The sequence below is a fragment of the Hemitrygon akajei genome, chromosome 17, assembly GCF_048418815.1.
Source record: "Hemitrygon akajei chromosome 17, sHemAka1.3, whole genome shotgun sequence".
In the NCBI taxonomy this organism is placed as follows: Eukaryota; Metazoa; Chordata; class Chondrichthyes; order Myliobatiformes; family Dasyatidae; genus Hemitrygon; species Hemitrygon akajei.
In genome coordinates, this window is record NC_133140.1 from 36,001,992 (window position 1) to 36,018,855 (window position 16,864).

Genomic DNA, 16,864 nt, shown 5'->3' on the forward strand with positions numbered 1-16,864 from the left:
ATACTCTTAAGACAAAAATCAAGAAGGCAAAGAGAAGGTATGAAATGGATCTAGCAAGTATGACTGAGGAAAATCGCAAGACATTCTATAGCCATTTTATAAGGGTGGCAAGGGAGAGAGTAGGTGGTTACCTATGTCTTAAGCTGCAGGAGATGGGTAGGATTTTCAATAAAAATTTCTCCTTAGTGTTTACTGATGAGAAAATTATGGTTGCTCAAGAGAAAAGAGAAACAAGTGGAGATGTTTTGGAGAACATTCGTATTACCAGAGAGGAGGTATTTTACTTTTGTAGCCTTAATGAATTCCCAAGGCCTAATCAAGTGTATCCTTGGACTTTCTGGAAGCCTAGGGAAGAAATTGCAGAGGCTCTCGTAGAGGTACTTTATTGCTGGCCATGGGTGATGTTCCCAAAGACTGTACGGTGGCTGACGATGTTCTGTTGTTTAAAAAGGGTAAGCAAGAAAAAGCCATGGGATCTAGAGGCCTCTCAGCAGACTTGATATCAGTAGTGGGGAAGTTACTGAAGGAAATTCTGAGACACAGGATCCACCAGTATTCAAATAGACAAAGTCTGATTAGAAAGATTCAGCAGGGCCTACGGTGTGGAAAGCCATATTTGACAAATATTTAAGAGATTTTTGAATAAGTGTCAAAAAGGTAGATAAGGGTAGGGCAATGGATGTTAACTATTTGGACTTTAGCAAGGCCTTCAACAAGGTCCCACCTTGTAGGCTGGTCTGGGAAGGTTAGGTCCCATGGAATCTAGTTAGTCAGGTGTATTCAAAACTGACTGAGGTACAAAGCATGGGATGAAGTTTGTTTCTTGGAATAGAGGCTGGTGACTAGCTGTATTGCAGGTTATACATTATTTATATCAATGATTGGGATGTGAATGCACAAGGCTCGATCAGCAAGTTTGCAAATGACCAAGATTAGAAGATGTTGTTGAAGAACTTTAATATAGATTACAAAGGGAACTTGATCAATTAGTGAAGTTGGCCAAGTGGAAAATGAATTTCAATGCATACAAGTGAATCCACTTTGACCCTCAATAGCTAATAAATTAAACCACAGGATAATATTACATCAATAACAATGAATCTGAAGATGTCTCTCCAGATAAAATGCATAATGTACTTAATCCTGACATTTAATTATGTTTATCTTTACCATGCATAAAATATCACACTCTACAAAGAAAAATAATCATTTTCAAGCATAAGGCTAAAGTGAAAGCAATGTATTTAATCAGATACCAAGAAGCCTCAACTCAATGATCTACAATGAAATGTAAATACTACTGCAGTATGTCCCATGTGCCCAACAGTTTCCACATTCAATGTAATTTAGTTCATTTATATCTCAATAGATATTCAACCTTCACATCCTACATAAACACTTGAATATTTACATTTTCCTTATCAAATAAAGATTACAAGTATCTTTGTTATGTTGCCAATACTAACAAAACCACAAAAAATTAAAGAATGGCTTAAAGAAACATTAGTCTTTTTTTTTAAACTATTGTGAACAGAATACATATGTACTCTTTAACTCCAGCATTTTAATCAAAACAATGTTAGTTATCTCATTCAGGTGTTGGACAAATCTACAGTCTTCAGATGTTCAAATTTCAAGCATCAAAATGGACAAATGGTGAAAGGGGAAAAAAACGGTACAGGTTGACCACCGATTTTCTGGAAACTGATGTTTCACTGCCTCTTTTAATTCAGATGAAATTACGAGACATAGTTTACTGGTTGGGCCTCCAGATGGCACTGTGTGTAGTGCACGAAGTGCTATATGTAGCGAAACTCATTTTGACAAAAGCACGCTATTTTTATTATTTATATTGCACTTGGTGATAGTCCCAATATTTTGTGCCTATCTTTGCTTAATTTACATAAATTTAATCCTAGCTATGGCTTCTAAGATAAGTGCAGTACCAGTGCTGGTGCCAAACGTGAATGCCAGTCCAATCGATCCAAGGGAAGGTTGAAATGTTCAAAAACTGGACCAAGGTGTTTCTGTGCATAAGCTGTGTGACTTGTATGGCATTGGTTTGTCAACTGTGTATGGTATAAAGCACCAGAGGAAAAAAAATTGCAATTCTATGCAGTGATTCACTAAAGCAAATGAGCATTAGAAAAACTGTGAAAGTTGGTAGGAGGAATGAGCATGATTGAGTGATGATTGAATGGTTTCGCCAGCAGAATGATGGAGTTGACTTGTCCGGCGACTATGGTGAGGGATGGCTTCAAAGGCTTAAGTACTATGAAACTTCCATGCATAAAATGTGTGGAGCAAAAAAAATGTCTGCAAACCATGAAGGAGCTACTGAGTATGCGTACTTTTTTCTTTTTGTAAAGGGGTCTGATGGAATATTAACTGACAGATCATGATACAACTTACTGAAATCTTCATGGGAAGCAGCAGAGGGTTCTCTTGCATTCTGATGTGGCTGGAAATAAATTTGCACATCCTGAAGTGTTCTGAAACAAGAAATATAATGCTCAGAACATGAAGACAAATACCGTAGATTCCGGACTACAGAGCGCACCTGATTATTAGCCGCAGGCTCTAATTTTAGAAATAAAATCAATTTTTTAATTGTAAAGGCCGCACCGGATTTTAGGCCGCACCGCTACTTTTAAATATACATACGTATCGGTAACACAAATTACGTTGCATATACTTTTTTACTGAACAGCACGAACAACATTCCAATATCTCCTAGCGACTGGTAAAAATATATATATTGCAGCCTACCAGGAAAAGTTATTGATCGACTTTAACTTAAAAGCAGCGTTTTCGATCGGGTCTAATCGGGTCTGACGCTTGCGCAATGCGATCGGGTCTAATCGGGTCTGACGCTTGCGCATTGCGATCGGGTCTAATCGGGTCTGACACGCTTGCGCAATGCGATCGGGTCTAATCGGGTCTGACGCTTGCGCAATGCGATCGGGTCTAATCGGGTCTGACGCTTGCGCATTGCGATCGGGTCTAATCGGGTCTGACGCTTGCGCAATGCGATCGGGTCTAATCGGGTCTGACACGCTTGCGCAATGCGATCGGGTCTAATCGGGTCTGACACGCTTGCGCAATGCGATCGGGTCTAATCGGGTCTGACGCTTGCGCAATGCGATCGGGTCTAATCGGGTCTGACACGCTTGCGCAATGCGATCGGGTCTAATCGGGTCTGACGCGCTTGCGCAATGCGCTCGGGTCTAATCGGGTCTGACGCTTGCGCATTGCGATCGGGTCTAATCGGGTCTGACGCTTGCGCAATGCGCTCGGGTCTAATCGGGTCTGACGCTTGCGCATTGCGATCGGGTCTAATCGGGTCTGACGCGCTCGGGTCTTGCTTCGAGTATTTTCCATGTTGATGAGGGTGAGTACAAATGACTGATTTACAATAATTTAATTGTGAAAGTGCGCTTGATTTATCGTACAATTTCATTGGACCTCTGTGAACTACTCATCAATTTTATTGGTCTACTGTTACGAGGCAAAATGTTTACGAGGCGGCATGAAAAAAAAACCATGTATTAGCCGCTCTGGATTATAGGCCGCAGAGTTCAAAGCTGTTCAAAATGTGGGAAACAGTAGCGGCTTATAATCCGGAATCTACGGTAGTTGGTAAATCACCATCTGCATCCAATGTTTCCTACTGACTTTATCAGCAAAGAAAACCCAATATTTTGTGCATGTTTTACAACAATAGAAATGGCAATTGTGAGGCAAAGAAAATTTTCAAAGCTCATACATAACAGAAATAAGGAAAGACTTAAGTATTATTGGCATTTCTTAAAAGTCTGTTTAACCAAAAGAGGAGTACAGGTCACTTATCAAATGTAAAACGTCTTACAAAAAGATGCAACACTATAGCTCCAGAAAACAGAATATGTAGTTGTATGAGCAGAACCCACTAAAACAGCTGCATATACCAGAATTTTTAAAAGTGAAGTTTTAGCTTTCTTTTGCAAGATTAATTGCATCTTCCAAGATTTATTCTTAGACATAAATAACCTACTGAAAGTTATATATTTATTTAGACATATCAACAATGCCCACTTGCTCTCAGAATGTCATCAATAAGTTCAAACAATTCTTAACTCTGTCACTTACTTGGTGTGTACACAGTACAATTTTATCTGTACTACTGAAGATTCAATGGGGCCTGGATTTCCTTCTGCAAAAAGAGAAAATAGCAGATGAACCATTTCATCTAATCTCATTCTCCTAATTTCCTGTGCCCATTGAAAGTAACATTTGAAATCTAAATTTGCAATCAGCTCCTTTTGGGCCGATCTTTGCAATTCTACACCAATGTAACATTCCCACACAACATGAATTGTTTATTTTTCATACTAAACATTTTAGTCACTTCACAACTTCAGTTAAAACCACTAATTCATTAATCACAAATGAATAGAGCTTTAGTCATAACAGCATGGAAAGAAGCTCTTTGAATTAACTGGTCCTTGCCAACCAAGATATCCATCTAAGCTGTCCCATTTACCTACATTTAGCCCATATTATACCACAACCAAAGGAGTTGAATGACTTCAGACCTGTTGCCTTGACGTCGCACGTGATGAAGACCATGGAGCGGCTGATAATACAGAATCTGAGGCCACAAACCAGGCACGCCCAGGATCCTCTTCAGTTTGCGTATAAGGAGAAGGTGGGAGTGGAGGATGCTATCACGTATTTGCTGCACAAATCACTCTCTCACCTAGAGGGGGTCAGTTGTGCTGTGAGGATTACATTCCTTGACTTCTCTAGTGCCTTTAACACCATCCAGCCCAAGATCTTAAGGCACAAACTAACGGAGATGGGAGTAGACTCTCACATGGTGGATTGGATAGTGGACTACTTGACAGACAGGCCTCAGTATGTGCGGTTGGGAGACTGTAGGTCTGACACGGTGGTCAGCAGCACAGGGGCGCCGCAGGGAACCGTACTCTCTCCGGTCCTGTTCACCCTGTACACATCAGACTTCCAATATAACTCGGAGTCCTGCCATGTGCAGAAGTTCGCTGATGACACGGCCATAGTGGGGTGTGTCAGGAATGGACAGGAGGAGGAGTATAGGAAACTGATACAGGACTTTGTGATATGGTGCAACTCAAACTACCTGCGTCTCAATATCACCAAGACCAAGGAGATGGTGGTGGACTTTAGGAGATCTAGGCCTCATATGGAGCCAGTGATCATTAATGGAGAATGTGTGGAGCAGGTTAAGACCTACAAGTATCTGGGAGTACAGTTAGACGAGAAGCTAGACTGGACTGCCAACACAGATGCCTTGTGCAGGAAGGCACAGAGTCGACTGTACTTCCTAAGAAGGTTGGCGTCATTCAATGTCTGTAGTGAGATGCTGAAGATGTTCTATAGGTCAGTTGTGGAGAGCGCCCTCTTCTTTGTGGTGGCGTGTTGGGGAGGAAGCATTAAGAAGAGGGACGCCTCACGTCTTAATAAGCTGGTAAGGAAGGCGGGCTCTGTCGTGGGCAAAGTACTGGAGAGTTTAACATCGGTAGCTGAGCGAAGGGCGCTGAGTAGGCTACGGTCAATTATGGATAACTCTGAACATCCTCTACATAGCACCATCCAGAGACAGAGAAGCAGTTTCAGCGACAGGTTACTATCGATGCAATGCTCCTCAGACAGGATGAAGAGGTCAATACTCCCCAATGCCATTAGGCTTTACAATTCTACCGCCAGGACTTAAGAACTTTTTAAAAGCTATTATTAATGCTTTTTGAGATAGTGATTTAGATGCATATCATATTCTTTACTGAGTTAAGTATTGTATGTAATTAGTTTTGCTACAACAAGTGTATGGGACATTGGAAAAAAGTTGAATTTCCCCATGGGGATGAATAAAGTATCTATCTATCTATATTTCTTTTAACATTTCCAACACATGTACAGTGGCATGCAAAAGCATTCAACCCTCCAATAAATGAGTAGTACAACCAGGGATTTTGATCAACTTAACTGAAAATTTTTACTTGTGAATCACATGCTCCTTTTTTCACAGTAGAGTCCAAAAAACAGGAAATATTGCAAAGCATGAAAACTAAAAAATTCAAAACCTGAAATGTCAGCAGTTCAAATGTATTCATCCCCACTTTGCTCAGAACTTAATTGAACCACCTCTCGCAGTTATTACAGCTAGTCCTTTGGATATCTCACTATTAGCTTTGCACAATGTCATGGAGCAAGATTTACCCATTCCTCCTTGCAAAATTGCTTAAGCTGTACCAGGTTAGTTAGGGAGTGGCAGTGGACAGCAATTTTGAGGTCTTGCTAGAGATAACACACATAAAATGCTGGAAGAACACAGCAGGCCAGGCAGCATCTATGGAAAAGAGTAAACAATTGACGCTTCGGGCCAAGACCCTTCATCAGGACTGGAAAGGAAGGGGAGGAAGTGCAAAGTGGCAGGTGATAGGGGAAACTGGAAGAGAGGGAGAGGTGAAATAAAGAGCTAGGAAGTTGATTGGTGAAAGAGATAAAGGGCTGGTTAAGGAGGAATCTGATAGTAGAGGACAGAAGACCATGGAAGAAAGGGAAGGGGGAGGAGCAACAGAGGGGGAGGAGTTGGGCAGGTAAGAAAAGGCAAGAAGGAAACAGGAATGGGGAATTGTGAAGTGGGGGGGGGGGGCGCAATTACCAAAAGTTCGAGAAATTGATGTTCATGCCATCAGGTTGCAGGCAATCCAGGCGGAATACAAGGTGTTGCTTCTCCAACCCGAGTGTGGCCTCAACGTGGCAGCAGAAGCGACCACGGACTGACATATCAGAACGGGAAACAGAATTGAAATGAGTGGCTACAAGCAAATCCCACTTTTTTTGGCAGATGGAACGAAGGTGCTCGACAAAGCAGATTCCAAATCTATGTTGGGTTTCACCAATATACAAGAGACCACACTGGGAGCACCGGATATGGTAGAGGTGAAGTGTCAGCTCACCTGGAAGGACTGTTTAGGGCCCTGAATAATAGTGAGAGAGGCAGTATAGGGGCAGGTGTGGCACTTGTTCCACTTGTAAGGATAAGTGCCAGAATGATGGAGATTAGTGGGGAGGGACATTTGGACAAGGGAGTCGCATTGGGAGCAATCCCTGTGGAAAACAGAAGGGGGAAGAAGGAGGATGTGCTGGGTGGTGAGATCCCATAAGTTATGGAGAATTATTTGCTGGATGCGGAGACAAGTGTAGTGGTAAGCAAGGACAAGAGGAACCCTCTCCCTGGACCCAGCACAAATCCCTGTGGCACACCACTAGTCACGGGCCTCCAGTCAGAGAGCCAACCCTCGACTACCACTCTCTGGCTTCTCCCACAAAGCCGATGTCTAATCTAATTTACCTGATCCTGAATGCCGATGACTAAATCTTCTTGACCATCCTCCCATGCAGGACCTTGTCAAATGCCTTACTCAAGTCCACTGCCACTTTGCCGGTAACTTCCTTGAAAAACTCTAGAAGATTGGTTAGGCATGACCTACCACACACAAAGCCATGCTGACTATCCTTAACCAATCCCTGTCTATCCAAATAATCATATATTCACAAATAATGATCCAAATAATCACAAGATCCCTTAGAACACCTTCCAATAACCTCCCCACAATTGATGTCAGACTCACTGGCCTGTAATTTCCTGATTTCGGTTTAGAGGCTGTTTTAAATAGTGGAACAACATTGGCTATCCTCTAATCCTCTGGTAGTTTGCCTGCTGCTAAGGATATTTTAAATATCTCTGCTAGTCCCAACAATTTCTGCACTTGCCTCCCATAGGGTCTGAGGGAACATCCTGTCAAGCCTGGGGATTTTATCCACCCTGTTTTGCCTCAGGGTTGCAAACACCTCCTGCTCTGTTATCTGTATAGGGTCCATGAAGTTGATACCACTTTGACCCACTCCTATAGACTCTGTATCTGGCTTCCAAGTAAATACAGATGCAAAGAATGCATTTAAAATCTTGCCTGATCTGCTTTAGGTCTACATATGGATTACCATTCTAGTTTTTGTCCCCAGCAATCCTTTTGCTTTTAACATACCAATAGAATCCCTTAGGATTCTCCTTCACCTTGCCTGCTAAAGCAACTTCACGCCTTCTTTTAGCGTTCCTGACTTCTTCCCTGGAAGAGAGCCCAATGGTCCTAAAGTCTGAAGCCCTCCCACCTACACCAACTCTTTAGAGTCACATTAAATCTTCCAAGTTCTGGCCTCACTAGCATGTGGCACCATAAGCAATCCTGAGATCACGACCCAGGGGGTCCTGCCTTTTAACTTAGCACCTCACTCCCTGAACTCCCTATACAGAACCTTGGCTCTCATCCTACCCATGTAATTGGTACCTACATGGGCCACGACTTCTGGCTGTTCACCCTTCCACTTAAGAATGCTGAGGACCCAATCTGAGGAGTCCCAGCCCCAGGCACTCGGGAAGCAACATACCATCTGGGAATCTCGTTCATGCCCACAGAACCAACAGTGCCCCTAACTAACGAATCCCGTATCACCACACTGTGTCTCTTCTCCCCTCTTCCCTTCTGAGTCACAGAGCCAGACTCCGTGCCAGACACCCAACCACTGTGTCCTCTGTTAGGTCAACCCCTCCTCCTCCATCCAAAGTGCTGTACCTGTTGTTGAGGAGGATGGCCACAGGGGTACTTTGCACTGGCTCCTTAACCCCTTTCCACTTCTTGACTGTCACCTAGTTTCCTGTGTCCTGCACCTTGGGTGTAACTACCTCTCTAAATGTCTTATCTGCCACCCCTTCAGCATCCTGAATAATCCAGAGTTCATCCAGTTCCAGCTCCAACTCCTTAAAGAGAATTGTTAGAAGCTGCAGCTGGATGCACTTCTCACAGCTGTAGTTGCCAGGGACACTGGCAGTCTCCCTGCCTTCCTAACATCCCGTAAGAGGAGCATTCCACTATCCTGTTTGGCATCTCTACTGTCTTAAATGAGCAGACATAAAGAAGGGAAAAAAAAATCAACCTAAAGCTTTTCTTTTCTCTGACAGAAGCCTCGAAGAGCTAAAGCCTCAAGTTCAAGCTCTGACTCTGTCCAATCAGACAATAGCTCCTACAATGATGGCAACTGTAAATGCCCCTTGCTTGCTTTAATTTTCTCTTGGTAATCAATCTCAAATATGGATTGGTCGCTGGTCAAAGCTTTAATCCGCTGCCACTGCACCCTTTTCTACTCTGGCACCTGACACGAGTGAAATTCCCTCCCCTCCTCTCAAGGTCAACAGACCAACCCAAGAGCTTTGGTCACTGGTCAAAGTATTTTTAGGAATTCATTGAAAACTGGTGATCCTCCAATATTCTACATCAATAAATTGGGTGAGTTGGTAAGATAATATATTGTACCGGAGGAAAGTGTGTAGTAATCACAAAGAGGTTGAATACTTTCTCAGCCTTTTAAATTTTTAAACTGTTGACAGGTTTTGTAATTTTTCTTTTGATTTGATATGATGCATTGTTTTGTAGATTAGTTCAAAAATCCTACTTCAATATATCTTAAATTTAGAACACTAGCCAGTAAAATGCGAAAATAGTTGTGGGGGCTGAATACTTTCAAGGCACTGTATTTGACCAAGTGCCTTTTAAATGTTGTTCAGGTACCTGCTTCAATCACTTCATTTGGCAGCTCATTCCATATACCAACCACCATCTGGATACAAATGGTTGCCCCACAGGTTCCTAATTAAATGAACCCCCTCTCACACAAAACTATGCCCTCTAGTTCTCGATTCCCCAACCTTGGGGAAAAACTGTGTGCCTTCACCATATTGATGCCTCTCCTGATTTTATACACCTCTTTAAGTTCACCACTCATTCTCAAATCTACAACATCAAAGATCTGGCAACATCCTTGTAAATCAGTCCTGCACTCTTTTCAGCTTAATGGCATCTTTCCAACAGCAGGGTGACCAAAACTAATTACAATATTCCAAATGCAACCTCACCAACAACTTGCACAATTACCACGAGCTCCCGACCTCTATACTCATACCAGACTGACGTAAATCAACAAAGCCTTCTTTATCACATTGTTCACTGAGGATACTGCAGCATGTAGACAATGTACTTGTAACTCCTGGGTCACACTATTTTACAAAAGATCCCACAGCCTTAATGTAGACTGTGGAAGTCAAAAATACTGGTTTGTTTTCTATGTTCATAATACTTTTCCCACAAACACATTTAGATAAGTAACTTTCCCACCCCCATACCATCAATACAAACACTAGTAAAGACAGTTTTTGCATAAAATGTTCAAGAGCAACATCAGTAGCATCCAAAGGCTGCAATACCCCACTGCCATTGCAGTAAAAAAAAATGGCACAGAATGAAGAATAAAGTCTAGACAGGTCACAAACTATATACTGAAACATGTCCAAATCAGACCAGCAGTTATCTGCTCAACCATTTTCAGACATTCATTTAGCATGAAAGTTCTGAATAGGCCCTTCAAGCCACAGTGTCTCAGAAACCCCCAATAATCCCAATTAACTCTACTCTAATCACAGGACAATTTACAATGACCAATTAAGCTAAGTCTTTGGATTGTGGGAGGAAACCCACGGGGAGGACGTACAGAGACTCCTTAGAGAATGGCGCCAGAATTGAACTCCTGAAAGCCCTGAACAGTAATAGCATAACACCAAGCACTATGGTACAGTGGCATGATTGGTCAGGTGCCTAATTCTGCTCCCATGTCTTGTGTCTTGCAGACAATACCAAGATATTAAATTCCTGAAAACAAAATATACAGTGTTCTATAGTATACCATCAATTTCTTGCTGACCTGCACTTAAAGTCTCACTGTCTTCCTCAGCGGGCAGAACCTCTGTGTGCCTCGGCCGACATCTGCTGACATCCTGAATGCCAAAACTGAGCACTGGGAGGGTAAGCAAGAATTCAGATATGGAAACAAAATGGGCTTTGCCATCATCCTGATTCTGATGTAGCTCCATCACATACAATACCTGCAATAGTTAAATAGCAATTTAATTTGATTTGAACAATACAACGTAGGAACACTATTAAAAATTATATAAAGGGAGCTTGTGCTTATTTACACTATTAATGCAAAGCAGTTCTATGTCCAAAAATTAAAGGGTCCAGTTAATTACTAATGACAAAAAACAAGCTTTTTTTAAAAAATGCAAATAGTTAATTTAGACTTTTAGTCTAATGTTTTAGCAAAGTGTGACAGAATACAATGGGCGACTATACTAGAACGGAGGGCTCAATCCAGCAAGCTGAAGTTATATATATATATATATATATAGCTAAGATCAAAGCCACAAAAGAATTTGTAAATATTTAAGATTAAAATCCTTCATTTTCCCCCCACCAGTATTTAACAAAAACTAGCAATGGACAGTAATAATAGAAGAGCTAGATTTAGCACACAAAACTTCTGGACAACTTGGACAAAGATGCTTTAAATCAATGAGGAAGGCACCAGAGAGAATTGATCTTGTACTTCAACAATGGCTGAATGACACAAACCATACTTAGATGCAGGACTTTTGGTAATAGAAAAGTATGGTTGGTAACTGAGCTTAGGATTGAAACAGGATATTAAAATATTAACTTGTAGATTCAATGAGGGTGAGCAGATGAGCAGTAGAGGCTGAACTCAGCATTCCTGGCAGATGCCATATTGGACAGTTTCAACCTTGCCTCAGAGGGCCTGTCCTGGACTCAGCATGTATGTGCAATTATGAAGGAAGCATGGCAGTGCCTCTACTTAGGAGTTTATGGAGATTCAGCATGACATCTAAAACTTTGAAGAACTTCAATAGATGTGTAGTGGAGAGTATATTGATTGGCTGCATCATAACCTAGTAAAGAAACACCAATATCCTTGAAAGGAAAATCCTACAAAAAAATAATGGATATGGCTAGTCCATCACGGGTAAAGCTTTCCCAACCATTGAGCAGATGTACATGAAACACTGTCGCAGGAGAGCAGCATCCATCAGAGGTCCCCACCACCCCTTTTGTGCTCTCTTCGCACTGTTGCCATCAGGAAGGTGGTACCCCAGAACTCTCATCACCAGGTTCAGGAACGACTAGTGCCCGTTAGCCATCAGTTTCTTGAACCAAAGGGTATAACTTCACTTAACCCACTGAAATGTTCCCATGAGCAAACAACTCACTTACAAGGACTCATTTCATGTTCTTGATATTTATAGCTTATTTATTTATTATTTCTTTTATGTACTTGCACAGTTTGTCATCTTCTGCACTCTGCTTGAATGCCCTAGTTGGACAGACTTTCAACGATTCTGTTATGGTTATTATTCTATAGATTTATTGGGTATGCCCACAGGAAAATGAATCTCAGGGCCGCTTATAGTAACATACATGTACTTTGATAATAAAATTTACTTTGAAATATGCCAACATTAATTTGGCAGACATCTTGCTTAACAGGTTACTCTAGTCACAAGTTTATTTTGAATTTTTTTGAATTCCAGGCTTGTTTTCAAAACCAGCTGGCTTTAGCTACAAAAAATGAAACCAAGTTTGAAAAGAATAAGAAGTCTTCACTATGTTAAACACCAAGGAGAGCAGGGGGGAAAAAAATCAAGGCACATCTTTCACTGCGTCCAAGATCACTGCCACTGTCCTTGGGTCATCTCTTTCCTTCTAGTGTAGTCCCCAGTTTGTTTATCAGCAAGTAGGGTCCTAGCCATCCAAATAACATAGGAGCTGTCTTAGAGTGAGCATTCAGTTTAATGGACAGATTTGCACAGTTCCAGGATCACTGTTATTGAACACCTGAGAATTTCTTTGACATCCATAAACACTTAAATTCACATGCTAAAAATAGAAACAATAAAACAAAATTTGAAGGCAATAAAATGCAATTTTAAAAAATTTAAAACAACTCAAATATCTTTTTTTTTTAAAAACAACTGGAATGCTGGGGTAGGTGTTTCTTTTTAATTCATCTGTGAAAGGCACCAAGGCTGAATTAATATACCATAACAGATTTATTTACATCCTTCATCCAACATGCCTGTATGTTTCATTCTATGCAGACTACAATCTATTTTTGTAGGATAAGGAAAGCAAGGTGAAAAGTGATTTGACAATGAGAAAAGTTCACACACAAATAAAGAAAAGTGTAATAGCTTGACTATTCTATTTCTAAATTGTGTAAGAACTATTAGAATTAAAATACACAACAATGGAATTTATGCAGAGATTCACTGCAACAGACTAGGGAAAAAACTCACTTTTCTCTGTACATCACTGAGGATTAGATATTCTGCAGATAGATCCAAGCTAGCTTTCAGACTAGGTTGCACATTAGTATTAAGAGGGTCAGGCATAAACCTAAAGCACAAAAAAAAACAAAAACAAGATAAATTTGATAGTTTCCCATCATGTACTGCATCACTTAGTCGTCTGTGTTCTTAAATTGCCACAAAAATTATCAACTCAGAGGCAGGGAGAAACATTTAAAGAAAACTTTTTTAAATCAATTTTAAACAAAAAAAGGGATAAAATTTTCTAAACCAACATAGAAACAGGAATAAAAAGTGCATGAGAAAACAATCCTGAATATGAAGCAAGTCTGATCAAGGTTTTAGAACACTGGCAAGCAAATGCAGCATTCCAGTGTTTTGAGAAAACACAATACAATAATCTTGAAATAGCCACCATTCAGGCTGCAGCATGTTAAGATCCTATTAAACAGAATCTGAGAAGTTTTGTTTTAATAAATGAAATCAAACCTTTACAACATTCAAGTCACAATCTATTTACAGATTTCTTACTTCAGCAAATGGACAAAATTAGCATTAAAGACATAAACTTGGCACCAAAGATAAGCAGATAATGTCAACTATTCCATTTTAAATACTATACCTGATCGTTTGTAAACAAGTCCATGACACAGTACACCACATCTTCAGCTCTCGATTCTGACTAGCTCCAGTAATTAAGAAACGCCAGAATGGGACTCTATAGAACAAAGGAAGGGGGAATAAAATATCTATCAGCAGTAGACTAAACTACAGCCCAAAAAGCTTTACAGTAACGAAGCAATTTAGAGCAAAGCGGTTTACAATATGACCTTTTTTTTTTATTTGTAATAAAAGAGGTTGATCTACTCTTGGTCTTTTCATTCATCTTTGCTTAAAAACCAACTCTCCCACAACTTACTCTTAGTAGGCAAGAAGAAACTTCACAAGCAGGTTAACTCTGCACTCCACAACTCATAATGCAAATAACTTTAAGAATACTTAGGTTTTTAAATCCCACATCAGATTTCCTTTGGAGTTACAAAATAGAGTTAAAAATAAGGGGAGGGAAAATGAAGATTGTGTCAAATGCACCTACTCAATAACTGCTTTTCTTATCACTATAGGAACACGTTTTATAAATGTTCCATAAGAATTTCACCTTTGGACATGAACGTCTGTTATGTTGGCCATGGTCTCTGATCAGTCAATTAATCTCATATTTTGTATTGCCATGAGCTATTTTCGATAATGCTGGGGAAAAAAGGAAAATGGCTTTCCAGAAGTAAATTGAATTTTTGATATTTTAATTTAGTCCCTTCTAATCACACTGAGAATAAATTTCATGAAAAAGAAACACCCAGTTCTTTGCAGTTTGAGACACCACCAAATATCACATGGTAAAAATAACAATGGAACCTGGGTTAATTACAGTACAACCTCAATTACCTATTCACTTTTCCACTATAAATTTGGACTTGGATTTTTTTAAAAATTATTCCTTTATCCCACAGAAAACGCTCAAACTTGGCAGATCAGCCTTCATTATAAGACCATGGGAGCAGATTTCGGCCACTCGGACCACTGAGCTCACTCCGCTACTCCATCATGGCTGATTTATTAACCCTCTCAACACCATTCTCCTGTCTTCTCCCCACAACTTTGTCAGCCCCTGCCCCTGCTAGTCAAGAACCTATCAAACTCTACTTTTAATATACCCAATGACTTGGCCTCCACTACCATCAGTGGTAATGAATTCTACAATTTACAAACCTCCGGCAAAAAAAATTCCTCTTCATCTCTGTACTAAAGTGATATTCTGAGGCTGTGCTAAACTTTCCCACTATAGGAAACACCTTCTCCACGTCCAGTCTCTCTAGGCCTTTCAATATCCAATGTTTCAATGAGATGACCTCCCTGTCCATTCTTCTAAATTCCACTGACTACAGGCCCCAAAGCCATCAAATGCTCCCATGCATTGACCCTGTCAATCTCATGAACCTCCTCTGAACCCATCCAATGCCAGCACATCTTATCTTAGATAAGGAGCCCAAAAATGCAATGTTTCGTCATGCAAATATTAAATTATAAATTAAAGTAGAATGTTAATTGTCCTCTTCTATAACTCTTGCTTAAATCACTCTTCTTTGATGTGAAGAAATCAAAGCTGGTTTGATGTTTGTTTCAATGAGCTTACAAGTGAGGCAGCTTAGTGGAGCTCCAACAATGAATGAAAGAACCCAAGTCCATACTCTTGATTGCCCACACTGCAACTCCCAATCTCATCCTCAATGTCAAAGAAAGGAGCTGAGCAAATCCCACGCTCTTCTGCACTGAAGGGTTGCAAGGAAGCAGGATAATGCAGGAAAGCACTCCAACCAGCTTTCGAATACTTCCTAATGGACAGTTTTAAAACAGTACATGGTCCAGAGACCTAGAAAGGGGAAATGAGAAGAGAAAAAAAAATCCCAAAATAACTTTCCAATATTGCACCTAAGATCTTCCTCAGTCTCTAATCCTGTCTGTTGAGTCACAAAATTACGGTTGTATTTCTACCCTGAAAAGAGTTGGGGGTTTTCCAAGGAAAAAGGTCAGGTATGTTTGAGTACTCTTCTATTTCAAAGTAGGTTGTGAACAAGCAGAACAAAAGGAATTGCTTTGAAAATTGTCATTTGTTACCTCAAAGTAACTTTAACAGATAAATCTTTTCATTCAGTTACCTATCTTAAGGACTATAATTTTCAATAGGAAATTATAAATTCATGCAGCACATTTCCAGAAGCAGATTTGCATATGGCACAGAAATGCCCTTGTGTCCATTAAATGGAATACATGCATTTATAGATACACAGCTCCTGTACGAACTTACTCTGGATCCTGTTTTATGTGATTGTCACAAAAGAGAAGACAAGATAATGGTCCACCATCATGGGGCTTCCATTCATGAAGACATCTGAAAAGGTCCAAAGTGAAGCAATTAGGAAATGCATTAAAGATCAAAAGAATTTCAGATATCAAAGCCATATTACTTGACCAATAGGACATTTAGTGAGTGATTAAAGGACAATCTTACTGATCTAACATTTCAAATACATACTGGAAATGGATTTTCATCTTAGCTACAATTGCACTAACAATAAATATGTTTAATCCAATTTTACCTGCCTTGTGACTTCACTCCATCAGAGGTTCCTACTGTTCCACCCATCGCCCTCCTCTGCTTTCATTCTACCTGGACTAATCTCTTTCTCAGTTCCCAAAATAACTTTCCAATATTGCATCCAAGATCTTACTCAATCACTAATCCTGTCTGCTGAGTCACAAAATTGCAGTTGTATTTCTACCGTGAAAAGAGGTCTCAATCTCTTTCTCAGATGTAAAAAAAAGGTCCCTTTTCCAAAACATCAATTGCTTCTCTTTCTATAAATGCTGCTTGATCTTGCTGAGTATTGGCATTTTGCTGGCTCACTTTTCTTTATCATATCCATTCAAGCCTACACAGCCAAATCCAACTCAAAGTGCATCAGGTTCTTCGATGATACAACAATGGTTAGCCTCATCGGCATTAACGAT

The 16,864-nt window shown here is 40.3% G+C and overlaps 1 protein-coding gene across 2 annotated transcripts in view; it reads right to left on the bottom strand.

Annotated features, from left to right (window-relative positions):
* The window catches only part of edc4 (enhancer of mRNA decapping 4), a 104,935-nt gene that overhangs the window by 63,228 nt on the left and 24,843 nt on the right, over positions 1–16,864 (bottom strand). For both annotated transcript variants that reach the window (XM_073069892.1, XM_073069893.1), the window contains exons 9-14: positions 16,161–16,244; positions 13,917–14,012; positions 13,283–13,382; positions 10,834–11,014; positions 4,129–4,192; positions 2,413–2,492 (exon numbers count right to left, since the gene is read on the bottom strand). In XM_073069892.1, coding sequence (XP_072925993.1) covers positions 2,413–2,492; positions 4,129–4,192; positions 10,834–11,014; positions 13,283–13,382; positions 13,917–14,012; positions 16,161–16,244 — 605 coding nt within the window. The remainder of the gene's footprint in view (positions 1–2,412; positions 2,493–4,128; positions 4,193–10,833; positions 11,015–13,282; positions 13,383–13,916; positions 14,013–16,160; positions 16,245–16,864) is intronic.